General features: G+C 35.6%; 3 protein-coding genes across 3 annotated transcripts; all 3 read right to left on the bottom strand.

The window, feature by feature from the left end:
- Positions 1–1,290: 1,290 nt before the first annotated feature.
- Positions 1,291–4,167, bottom strand: CBG00646 (the record flags this gene model as incomplete). Its single annotated transcript, XM_002630185.1, has 5 exons — positions 1,291–1,489; positions 1,535–1,602; positions 2,484–2,755; positions 3,200–3,328; positions 3,975–4,167. The coding sequence occupies 5 exons, from the start codon at positions 4,165–4,167 to the stop codon at positions 1,291–1,293; spliced, it is 861 nt and encodes a 286-aa protein (XP_002630231.1).
- A 2,120-nt stretch (positions 4,168–6,287) lies between these two features.
- CBG00647 lies at positions 6,288–7,674 on the bottom strand (the record flags this gene model as incomplete). The annotated part of the gene is made up of 5 exons (XM_002630186.2): positions 6,288–6,529; positions 6,843–7,041; positions 7,361–7,435; positions 7,482–7,511; positions 7,672–7,674. The coding sequence occupies 5 exons, from the start codon at positions 7,672–7,674 to the stop codon at positions 6,288–6,290; spliced, it is 549 nt and encodes a 182-aa protein (XP_002630232.2).
- A 2,861-nt stretch (positions 7,675–10,535) lies between these two features.
- Cbr-dod-23 lies at positions 10,536–11,692 on the bottom strand (the record flags this gene model as incomplete). Its single annotated transcript, XM_002630187.1, has 3 exons — positions 10,536–10,592; positions 10,826–11,128; positions 11,561–11,692. The coding sequence occupies 3 exons, from the start codon at positions 11,690–11,692 to the stop codon at positions 10,536–10,538; spliced, it is 492 nt and encodes a 163-aa protein (XP_002630233.1).
- Between the last annotated feature and the right edge of the window lie 1,368 nt (positions 11,693–13,060).

Below are 13,060 nucleotides of genomic sequence, written 5' to 3'. Positions count from 1 at the left end.
GTCTCCGAAAAAAAAAAGAGTCTACACTGATTGTAGGTCGGTTCGGGATGCGCATCTGAATGGCAAAATGGTTCGTTTTGGAGAGGGAGGGGGGAGAGAGGAAGATCACAAATGGGATTACGTAATCCAAGTGTTTTTCAGTTTTGGTGGGGTGGAAGTGATCATTGGTGAAGGTTTCAAAGATGAGGAGGTACAAAATGTACAGTATGCCAGATAATGATGTACAGACAAATCTGAACCCTTTTTATCTGAACCCTTTTTCAACATAGCCAAAGTATCTGATATGATGATTGGATTTTTAAAAGTTTCGGTTCTCTGAAAAACATTTCCGGGGTCATGTTGTCCTAATTTTCAAAAAAAAGTTACCTTGCCAAAACCTGTATTACAAGGGGTGGCACTTTAATTGTTCCAAGGTACCTCTGGAGGACTCCTCTATTAGAGGGGCCCTTCTAATAAGGAGACCCTTCTAATACGGGATTTAATTTTTGAAAATGGATATCAGGGAACAAAATAGTTTATCAGAGTTTTGAAGTTTTTTCTGGAATTTTTCTAGAGACAGTTGTCTACACAAAGCTATTGAAACTTTTCGAAATCTCGCCAAAATATTTGGTTTCTCGATTTTGAAGGTTTAAATTTCAGTTATAGCTAAAACCAAAAAGAATCTTAACTTCGAAGTTAGACCTCTTTGTCGGACATTTTTGGATTTAGCACTGTGTACCTGAATTTAGCCATAATACAAATCATAAGCCATAAACAAATCAAATAATCAGTGAATCATGGAAACATCACCTAACCGGCCTTTCTTCCACAAAGTCTTGAATCCATATCAATATCAAAAGTCCTGTCCCTATCAGCAAAACGGCCAAAAAATGGACAATCTCACAAAGGCAACAAATAAATATGGCAAACAGTGTGTTACGCAAGTGACGACGACGACTACGCAACAGAAGAAACCAGTCTTCCGGGGATCTATGATAAAGTCAAAATACATATGAAGACGGGGACAAGATAAAGACATATTGATTTTCAGAATCTTAATTTGTGGACTAGAATTTTATGCGCCCTTCGGGGATTTGAACATAAAACAAAACGTAACAAAAAGGTCAAATCGCGCCAAAGGCGCACCAGCCAACTGTTGGCTGCGCGGCAAACCGCCTGTTTACTAAAAAAAGATCCAAACATGACACAGAAAAATATCACAGTTTATTTTTGGCATCCGAGTTCTAATCAATTCTAATCTTTTTTAAAAAATTTTGACTCAAGATAAATATCACATATATCAGTTTATCATTAAACTTCCTCTTGCAACAGAAGACCTTCTCCAGACTTTGACTGAGATTTCAATCGATAGTACCGATCAGTATTTGGATTATAATAACAGTCGAACTCCTTATCATACACCAGACCACTGATTTGATCGTCTCCCATATCACCGGATTTCGTTGAGGAGCGCATTTTTTCGTGACGCATTCCGGTTAGACGGTCCTCTCTGGAAATTGGAAGTTTTGGTTAGTTTGTGAACTATGAAGCTTACTGATTCCGAATTCCGGATTCTCGCCGACTGCCAATGCTCATCGCATCTATGGAGCCGTTGAGTTCTTCCTGAAAGCGGAAATTTGTAATTTCGAAACATGGTGACCTAAAAATTCAAGAGAAGATGATTTTTCTAAGGTTCAGAAGACATTCAAAGCCTCTGAAATTTGGAGACATTTTAGAATTGTATATTTTCAGAATCTTCAAATGTTTTTGCCATTTTTCTTTGTTTCTCCTAGCTTTCAAGTGTAATTTGATATTCAAAATAGTTGGGGGAAAATTTTTCCACTAAAGATCACCATGGCTTCGGGCGGTTGCCAGTCAACCCGATAGAGAAAGATGGAAAAACATGGGAAAAACTGAGGAAATCCGTTTTTATTGCACATGAACATGTTTTAGTCCTATCTAAATTTCATAATATTTCCGGTTAAACCAAATTTTGTTTAAATTCACTCCGAAACTTTTCCAATTTTCGGAAGTTTTGCAGTTTTCGAAAATACAAAATTTTTCGAGCACATCCTTGTACTTTGGTCAAATTTAGCTTTGTTCTTATAAGAGATGTAGAAAAACCATAATTCTTAAAAATACCTATGGAATTGGTTTTTTAAAGTTGATATTTACCATAAGCAATCCTATAGAATGTCCCCCAAATCATTAACATATCTCATTTTCTGTGTAAGATATCAGAGAGTTAACAACTGACAAAATGTTTATCATAACATCAAAAATATTTTATCAGTGGATCACTTTTTGCTATTGTTCATAAAAACCGAGATAAAATGGCTCCAAGTGGAAAGTTAGGGGGATCATTCTAGTAGAGTGCTTACGGTAGATACAAGTAGAATAAGAGATTAGTTCAAAACATAAGATTCGAGAAGGTTGAAGTATTGATTTTGTTTTTTAAAGACTCAAATTTTCCAAACGTAATAGTACTTGGACCAAATTCCTACCTGCTCCTCCTGTCGAATCATGCTCAACTTCCTCCTAGACCTCAACTGCTCTCCCACTGTCAAATCAATCTCCTCGTCCGATGATTTATCCTCATATTCATGTTTATACAACGCATCCGAAGTAAATGAACTCTCCATTCTAGAACAACCTCCTTCCCGACTTCCCGATTTCGAGTAATTCGATCGATTTATACTTCGTAGCATTGCCAATTCCTCATCGTCAATCGGTACCAGATGCATTTCTTCCGAGCCGATAGCAGCGGATCGTATCACTGTAAAAAACGAAAATAAATTGAAAAAAGTATACAAGATGACACATACATATCTACGCCCTTTTCCTTTTCTTTTCTTTTTCCCTGTTCCCCCCTTCCCCCAAATTGAAACATTCACTTTCTATACATTCGTATTGTGGTGAGCCCCCCTCTCTTCTTTTCTCTTCTTTTTTCAATTGCTCTTTTGAAGGTTCGATGATTCATCCCCAAAAGTATAAATATATAAAACCTGACCGTATTCTGACGACTATATTTTCTTTTTTATTCTAAAAAAATCAAAAAACAGTACCCCGGTGCCCGCTTTTTCAGTAGTTTGAAACCAGAGATGATAGTTGGTTACAAAGTATTTGAAAAGGCGTGCACTGGGTAAATTTTGAATAGACTGGTAAGATTTTATTTTTCTGAAATTCTGAATTTTCAGAAGAGCAGGTGAAAAAAACATACATGATCTCTTTCTCCCGGCAAAAGACGTCGTAGGCTTCTCATCACTGCTCATTTGCTGTTTCAGTTGGGATGATGGTCCGGATAGAGCCTGAGCAATCCGTTGTTCCAGAACTCGCCGGACTTGATCCGCTGAAATTTTGGGATGTTAGACCGAAAAAACTAGGGTCGTAAATTCTAAAAATCTCAGTTACCGTAAACATTCTATTGGAATGCCAACAAGCCGTCAACTTTGAGTATCTCCTTTTATGTTAAAGATATCAAAAGGCTGCCAACTGATAAAATTTTCATCATAATTTCAAAAAAAAAATTATCAGTTGATCACTTTTTGATATCTTTTACAGGAACCGAGATAAATTGGCTCACCGTTGACGGTCAGGGTGTTTTAGAGATTCTCGAACACTCTACAACATCTCAATTACCGTAATGCAACAGACCGTCATCAACTTTGAACCCATATATCTCATTTGCTGTTACAAATGTCAAAAAACCGTCAAAAATGTTTATCATAGTCTCAAAAACATTTTGTTAGTTAACTACTTTTTGATATATTCCACATTAACCGAGAATTGAAGTTGAAAACTGAGAGGGGGGGGGGGGTCATTTCATTTGAGATGGTATGTACATATCGTGGAGTGACGGTATCTTAAAGAAGAATTTTTAGGAGACATTTTTAACTGGTACAAAAAATTGGTACATTTTCAAACCGTTCATTATTTCAGATGATTTAGTACATAATTGAGACATTTTGGTATTATTACTAATCAAATAAACTCACGATCCGGAGTAGATGGCTTATCCATGTATAAATTCCTCTCCTGACTCCTATTCTTCACAATTGGAGGTAGACGTGAAGGTATTCTGCCTTCAGAAGTCGGCGGAGCACTATGCACCCGATACCTTGAAGACGTTGCTCGTAATGAGGGCGGCGTCTTCGGAAAAGGGGGTTGCCTTTTTGGTGGGGGCAACATGTATGTTTCTAGGGTTGTCAAGGTGAAGTAGCAATGACAAGTTGACCGAAAGGGTGGGCAGTGACAAATTGAATGTAGATGAAGTAAAAAGTATGAAAAAGAAAATGCACGTCTTCGAGTTTTGACAGGTGAAACGAGGCGAAAAGAAGGGGCACCGAAGGGAGAGAGTGTGGAAATTGGAGAGGGTGGAGAGGGAAATGGGGAGCTCGTTCTTTCGCAACATACGAGCAGGAAAAACGTTTCCATGGAAATATTTTGTTGCATTTTTTTGTTGAAAAAAATCCTAGTTTGTTTAAATTATCTCGGAAAAATCTTGAAATTCTTTTCAGGTAGAAGAGCCAAATTCTAGAAATTATGATCCTAAAAACTGAAAAATCAAAAAAATATAAAAAATAACATTTTATGATTTTAGACAAGTATTTATACCTTGGGAAAAAAGGAAAACCGAGAAAACAAAATCCAAACTTGACAACTCGAAAAAAGAAAACCAGAATTTTTTTTCGAAAATCTGAAATTTTGAAAAATTGGAAATGGTCCTGAACAATAAGAAAAAATATACAATTTCAAAAGTTTTATTCAGAATGATTTCCAGGACCTTCAAGTTTTATGCAGGTTCATGCAGGTTCTCTGCTTTGAATGCTGTGAAGACCCAATATCAGAGTTTCAGACCATCATTTCAAATCCTTCCGAGATTTCTGAAGAAAAATTCAGCAGACGTGTAACTCGGAATCTTGGAACTTCGGAGAACTCGGAAAATCTCTGAGAAAATCTCGGAAACACTCGGAAACTGTAATAACTGAAACAACAACGCTGAACGGGAAACCGATGAGAAAAACTGATGAAGCCGAGGTGAAGAAAAGCGCAACAAAAAAGAAAAAAAAACAAAAAATAAAGTTCACGAAGTTCTCAAATCCATCCTTGTATCGTTTGACCTTTGTGATGTCCTTGTAATGTCCCACTGAAAAATTTTCAAAATAATTTTTTATATAGTTTTGAAAATAAATTTTCATAAAATAAAGTTTTTAAAAATTTTAGCAATTTTTAATAGTTTTTGAAAGTCGTTAAAAAACCATCCGGACTTTAGGATTTTCAGAATTTTATCAAGTGTTTTTTAATTTTTTAAAATCCCCCCCCCCCCCCCCCCCCCCCCAAATTTTTTTTGAATTTCCAAAACTGAAAACTAACCTTAACTTCATCCCATTTATAATGAAAACTTTCGAGTATGGGAAGTTGAAGACGTCGTAGACATCGTACTTTGTTGACTTCTGGAACATGAACGAAAAAATTTTGTGTTTTTTTCTTTTAAATTTGATTTTGAAAGTTTTTTGTAAGTTGATTACTTGGGTCTTATGAACGATCCAAAAAATGATTAGAATTTTAATATTGAAAACCTCCAAAATGTTTGCAAAATTCTCGAAAACTGAAAACTTACCTTAATCTCAGCAAATTTTTATATTGAAAACTTTTGAGACCGGGTACTGTGGACATCGTAGACCTCGTAGACCTTGTAGACTTCTGAAACATGAACGTTGAAAACTTGATACTAACTTTTTCTTCTTTTATCGTTTTTTTTCGAGTTTTCAGAAAAAAAAGCAGTGTCCAAAAAATCCACCCTTGATAAATCATGAAACTAACCTCAACTGCAGCCACTTTGTAGATGTTGGGGACTGGAGACTTTGAAGACGTCGTGGACATCGTAGACATCGTATACACCGTAGACATCGCAGACTTCGTAGAGATGGCAGACTTCGTAGACTTCCTGAACTTGAACGTTTCAAATTCAGTACTGATTTTTTCTCGTTCTATTTGAATCGAGAGATTTTCGCCCGTTCTTATTGAGGTTTCCACGGGAAAATATATTTCTTTTTCTACCGATTATTTTTCTTCTGATACTGTAGCTACTGTACTACGTCGTACTACGTAGTGGAAGTCGCATGCTTTGATTTCAAGAATTCAGAAGTGCCTGAAGCTTCACAAACTTGTAGATATCAATATTTTGAAGAAAAAACAAAGTTACTAATTGCAATTTTTATTATCATACCCATACCGAAATATACCAATGAATGTCCGATTAATGAACATAAAAAGTACCTAAATTCATTAAAAAAAGGAACCAATTATCATACAAACTCGGGCGGTGGAAAAATGCCTCTCTCGGCTAATAACTTCCGTTCTCGATGCCAATAATAATGCCAAAGAACAAATGTGAACAACCAATTCATCGCAAATCCCATGGAGTAGACAGAAAATATTAGGGCTAGTTCGAAATCGATTACTCCTCCGAGAGCTTCTAGAATTTTCGGAGCAGTTGCCATTGTTAGAACAGAAAGACCCAGTGTGTAGGAGGATTGCATTAATAGACCTGGAAAATTTGAAAAATGAAGGGTTGGTAATGCGCTTTGTTGGACAATTTATGTTTGTAAAACGATATTCTTCTTCAGACATACCGTAAGCACTTTAAGCTCAATTGTCTCAATCCTTGCGAAAGATATCAAAAAGTTGACAACTGATAAAATTTTTATCATAATATCGCCAATATTTTATCAGTTGATCACTCTTTGATATCTCATACAGGAACCGAGAAAATTTTCTTGAATGTTGAAATTCAGGGTGGCGTCCTATTAGAATGTTTACGGTACTTTTCAGAAAAAATCACATTTTTTCTTGAGACTTACCCGGCCAATACAACCATAATGGTTTTTTGAAGAACATTAGAGCAACAAGAGAAATAAAAAGAGCAGTGGACTGCTCGATGGTCCATGCAAATCGCATATATCCTCCGTCCAAGTAGTTGGCCACACACTCATTAGTACCAAGTACTCGATGCATTAGGCCAAAGTCGAAAATTATTATGTCGTGCGCCAAGAAATGGGTCTGTAAATGAAAGAACTTCAAAATCGGAACCTCGTTGTCAGATATTCGGAGTTGCAGAGTTTCAGATTCCAATTTCCAAAAATATAAATTTTCAGAATTATGTAAAACCTGTATCAGAAGGGACGGCTCTTCTATTTTTCCAAGGGACCTTCGAAGGGCCCTTCTATTAAAGGGGCCCTTCTAATACAGGGTTTACGGTAATACTAAAAAGAAGTGTAAATTTTAAGATATCGAGTTTTCAGAGTTTCAAAACATTTGAGTCACAATATTTGCTATTTCCGAAGGTTTCTGATATTTCGAACCAGAAAAAAAATCTCACCTCCAAGCTCGAATTGTTGGGTATATCCGAATGACATTCAAATATTTTCTTGTGCTTGTAAAATGAGTAGACGTGCTGAAAACTTTTATGAAAATATTTTTCAAAAATATTTCTTTAAAACCTGTAAAAAAGAAGCAACTGAAATTGAAAGCTGCAAAAGAGCCAGAATGATTGCGAGTGGTTTATTATGAATCGGTAATCCACAAATTCGAGTTTCCCTTTCTTCGATCCGAATAAAAGCCAAAACGCGCATCTGGAAAATTCGAGAAAATTCTGGAGTTCGAAAAAGAGACTTCTAAGAAAAAACGTACCATATTTATGAGAAAAACGAATTCGTAATAAAAATCTTTAGCTTGGGAATTTAGGAGGATGAAAATAGAAAAAAAAAAGAAAATTGCTCAAACGACTAGTTTGAGGAGGCTCACCTATATTTATGTTTATTATCAAAAAGCAGGTTTCGAATCTTCGAAAAACTTTGCTTTCGTCATAGAAAAATTTCCAGATCTTAGGAATTAGTTGGTTTTTTTTCGTTGGAAGTTTGGTTTCACAGGTAAAATGCGAACGGACCCGTTACGGACGCTGTCCGTTCGCGAACTCCGTATCCGATCCGATTGCGAATGACTAACAAACGAATACGTTCGCGAATCAGTCAAAATGTTAAGTTCGCCAACGGATCTGTTTGTTCATCATTCGCAATCGGATCGGATACGGAGTTCGCAAACGAACAGAATACGGAGCAATACGGAAAAATGCATTGTGGTTTTCTGAAAACGGGTCGCGTGCGGTCCGTATGCGGTTCCTATTTCAACCGCGCGCGAACGCTAAGCGTCCGAGACGGATTGTTCGCGAATCACCTGTGTTATTTCTTCAAAATCCCAGAAGTACTGATTCTGAGAACTTCCCAAACTCCAGAACTTCAGAATACGAAATATTCAAATTTTCGAAAGTCCAGAAATACCAGATTTCAAAAGCTTAATAGTTCAAGAAGTTCAAAAATCTTAATCTAAGAATTTAATCATAATTGAAATTCTATAATTTAGGAATTTTCAGAATTTTGAATTAAAAAAAATTTTTGAGCTTGAATCCAAAACTCAGAATCTCAGAATCTCAAAATCCTATTCAAAAAACACCCACCCAAATTGAAATTCTCAGAAACATCTTGAGAATTTCTAATGACTTTTTTTCAGGAAAAAGGTTCCGTGAATGAATAACGTAATTTTTTAGCAGGTGAATTAGAAAAAAAACGCCAAGTCAAAAAACATGGTACATACGTACGGATTTGCGTCATTTCGTTCCAGACAACCTGCTAGGAATTTTTGCATATTTTTTATTGTCTGGACCAAATTTTTTTTAAAATATTGAATTTTAAAGAAAACATAAACCTATAAATTCAGCTTGGACTAGATCGGAAACAGAAATATCAAAATTTGATCTTAACCAGAACCAGAACTCTTCGGTAGTTTTCCTCAATTTTTTTGTTGTTAAAACTATTAAAAATAGAGTACAAAAATACAATTTAAAAAATTTGTATTTTTAGAAAATGTTTCATTTTCTCTTCTTTTCAAAGTTTTTATTACATTCAAAAATTACACCTGCTTGACTCTTTTCAGGATTTCAAACCCACATTTTTTTCACCTAATTTACTCTTTTTTCACATCATTTTTTGATATTTATGTTTTGAACAACACTTTGCGTGGGTTGCGAAAAGTTTTCGGATAAAATTTGAGATTCTAATTGTAAGATTCTGAGATTCTAAGATTCTAGGATTCTGAGATTCTGAGATTCGGAGATTCTGGATTTTCGAGATTCTGATATTCGGAGATTCTGAATGTGAGATTCTTGATACTCCGAGATTCTGAGATTCTGTGATTCCAAAATTCCAAGATTCTGAGAGGATTCTGGGGTTCTGGGGCTCTGAGATTCTGAGATTCTGAGATTCTGCGATTCTGCGATTCTGAGATCTTCAATCTATGAGATTCTGATATTTTGAGATTTTGAGGTTCTGAGATTCTGAGATTCTGAAATTCTGAGATTATGAGATTCTGGGATTCTGAGGTTAATGAGACCCTGAAATCCTGCAATCCTAAAATCACAGGTAAAATGCGAACGGACCCGTTCCGTATGCGGTTCCTATTTCAATCGTGCGCCAACGCTGAGCGTCCGAAACGGATGGTTCGCGAATCATCTGTGATTATTGAATTACTAACATCAGGAATTACCAAAATCTATTTTTTTTTTGGAAATCTCATACTTTTCAAATTTCTTACTTTGAAAAAAAATTAATTCACTTAAAAAAAATTTTAAGTATAAAAAAGAGAAAAATTATGGGTTTTAGATTAACTTTTAATAAAGTAATTCGGCTGTTTTTGAAGTTTGTTTCTTGGAAATTCCATGAATTGAAAACTAACAAACGATGATTCCTACAATTCTTCAGAAATTCAGAATCAGAAGAAAAAATAAAAAAAGAGGATGAAGAGGAAGACGTAATCTGACAAAAAGAAAAGACCAAGAAGAGAAAAGAGCACACATTTCTTGTCTAATTAAGAAAAGGTTGTCAGCAGTGATTAGGGAAGAAAAAGAAGCAAAAAAGGAAAGAAAGAATGTGTTGCTCTCTGCTACAAAATAGTGTTTCAGCGAAAAAAAAGAAAGTCAGAAGTATACGATTTTGGTCTGAAAATCAAAAACCAAGGTGTTCAAAACACAAGGGAAAAGAGAGGTTTTTTGAGCTTTTTTTTTAAATTTTCAGTTTCAAAATTTCAAAGTTTTAAAATTCTAAATATCTTAATTTTACGATTTTGAGATAAAGTAGAAAAAATGAAAACTCATGTCTCTTTCTCTCATTTCGTATCCACCAATTTGCTCAGAAAATTTTGTGTTCTATAATTATTTCGTATCCTATGATATATAAAGTTCAATTTTCATCAAAATTTAAACTTTCAGAAACTCGAAAACAAGGATTTCGACTGAAAACAATTTTATTCGACTCTGATAGAAAAAATGCTCAAAAATAGAAAAACTGATATACTGATGGCGTGTTGTGCATTTCTAAACGATATCATCATCATCAATTTTTTTTAAGAAAGAGAAGACGATTCGGGAAGAAGAAGACGTGCCAGAGGGATATTTTTAACTGAAATTGACAATTTATTAAAAAATAGAAAATAAAGAAATTGAGTTAGTACAGGCAGTCGGCGGTGGAGTACTGCTTCATATCGAAGAGCTCGATTTCCTTCTGAAAATGGAAAGAATTTATAAAAGAAAAACTTTAGATTCAAGGATTGAGAGCATGAAAATTCAAAAGTTCATATATTTTTGAAATTCAAAGACTTGCTTTGAGAATATCAAAATGTCGGAATCAAAAAACTGTGAAATCTAGAACTCGGAGAATCATAGAATTTCAGATTTCCTATTGCTGAGTAAAGTTTCAACGTCTCAAAAATAAAACTTTAAATCTACAAAACCAACCTCCATCATGATCTTGCCACTGGAAATGTCGATTGGGATGTTGGTGGTGTAGTATGGCACGGCGCAGTTGGAGCTTGGTGGCAATCCCTCGATTCTGCAGGTGTGACGAACCATCAACTCCAAGCTTCCTCTCAAGTCGTAAATGGTTCCGGTCGACAAGCGGTATTCTCCGTCGGCACCGGTGGCGTACAAGTTGATGATGAGTTTTGGGAAGAGTGGCGAGTGGAGGTATGGACGGGCATAGCGGACACCGTTTCCGTTGCAGGTGATATGTCCATGGAGGTGGTAGTTTGGAGCGTTCTCCTGGAAAAATGAGATGTTGGAATTTGGGAATATTCAGTTTTTGTCGGAGTTTTGGGGATCTGAAACCCATTAGATCAATGGATCTAAGTGATCCAAGGCAATATCTCTAAAAATCAGGAAGATGCTAAAGATCCCGAAAATCTCGGGATCCAAGGCTCGAGAGGGTTTAACCCTAGATTTTTTTTAACTCTTGGGGATTATTTTCCAACCCTACAGGTTCATTTTTTAACCCTAGAAATTGATTTTCAAAACCGATGAGTTCATTTTTCAACACTATTGGTTCATTTTTTCCGAGCCTAGATATTAGACAGATCTGAAGAAACCTACAGAATCTCAAATCTCAAAACAAGAATCCTAGAAAAAAGTGAGGGATTTTTATGGAATGTTTCCCTGGGTCCCAGAACCCTAGAAACTTTAAAAAAAACTACTCACCCCGGATCTGAGAATGATACGATCATCATAGCGATCTCCATTCTTGTGGTGACGGTGATGGACGGAAGCTTCCGCGTACTGGATGGCCAGGATGACCACAACGACCAAGGCGATCTTACCAATAAGAGACATTTCTCTGAAAAAAAAAGAATTATTTTTAAAAAATACTGTTAATAAAATGATAAAATGAAGAAACAGGAAAGAATGACTGATGCCTCTCGTTGGCATCAGTTGTGTATATATACAGATTTGCAGATGTCAATCAAAGAACAAAGTGAAATCATGTGCAAGATCGACAGTTTGAACTAGAGAGTATGGAGAACTTGGAGAGAATTCAGAGAAATAGAGGAGGGATGAGGAATGGGCGGGATGAAGAGCCAAAGTCCAATTGAGCCTTATTGAATCCTATTGGAAAATCGTATGTTTTCCTGGACACACGTGGGAGGGAAAAGAATAAGAATGAGGAAGGGAGAAGATTGTGCAATTTTGAATCAAAAGAGATGGTGCGATTTGGATGATCGGAATCTGCAAAAAAATTTCCGATCGAATGTTCATAATTTCAGAGAGAGAGGGGGTTCATAGGTCATTGAACATACATGCATTTCTAGCTCATTTTTTAAAGGTTCATTTTAGATTCCTAAAAAATAAAGACTGCATCTTCAACCTGCCAGAAATTATCAATCAAAAATCCAACATTTTTCGGTTGATATCGGCGTAGTGGATACAGTACCAAAAATATATGTTTTTCAACTGATTTTGACCATTTTCAGGAGTCTGGAGTTCAATCACAAGAGCAGCTAGTTTTTCATCTATTTGCTGAAAGACCCCCATTTTTTCCAATTTTTGTACTGACAATGTCAAAAGGGTATTTTCGGCAAATAGCTGAAAAACTAGGAATTTTCAAAATATTCTGTGAATGCAAAGATTTTAACCTATGTCGGTTTTACATCCTTCAAAACTTTCAAAGTTATCGGAAACTTGACACCCGAGCTCTAGACTCCTGAAAATGGTCGAAATGGCCAAAAATCAACTGAAAAACACATTTTTGTATATCATTATTGGTCCGGACTGTATCATTAGTTTTATTTTTTCAAATTAACAAAAACAGCCATATTTTGAAATCGGAAAAATGGGAACAATTCTGATTTTGTGCCGGAAATTTGTTACTCAAACTACAAAAAATCAAGTTTAAACCTTTCGTCCAATTTGTAATAAATCTGAAAATTTTTTGTCATTTATCAGAAGCTACCCAAGATTTATATTTTCTCTATATTCCCTTTTCCCATTGCCAGTTTCTCATTTTTCAAGTTCCAGCCGCCTCCAGGCACTCCAACCCCATGTTTTGAACAAAAAACTTTCAAATTGCTCTTTCTAAAAACCTGTAGATCTATACGTCAGCATGTTCGTTCTATTTGACCGAAAAAGTTCACCAAAATGTTATGTAAACCTTGTTATACTTATTTGGACAGTAGTAACATTTCATCTAATGACACAAATGGC

Source organism: Caenorhabditis briggsae (genome assembly GCF_000004555.2).
Source record: "Caenorhabditis briggsae complete genome, chrII, whole genome shotgun sequence".
Taxonomy (NCBI): domain Eukaryota; kingdom Metazoa; phylum Nematoda; class Chromadorea; order Rhabditida; family Rhabditidae; genus Caenorhabditis; species Caenorhabditis briggsae.
The sequence above is the reverse complement of the archived record's forward strand: the minus strand, read 5'-3'. Positions and strand labels throughout refer to the sequence as shown.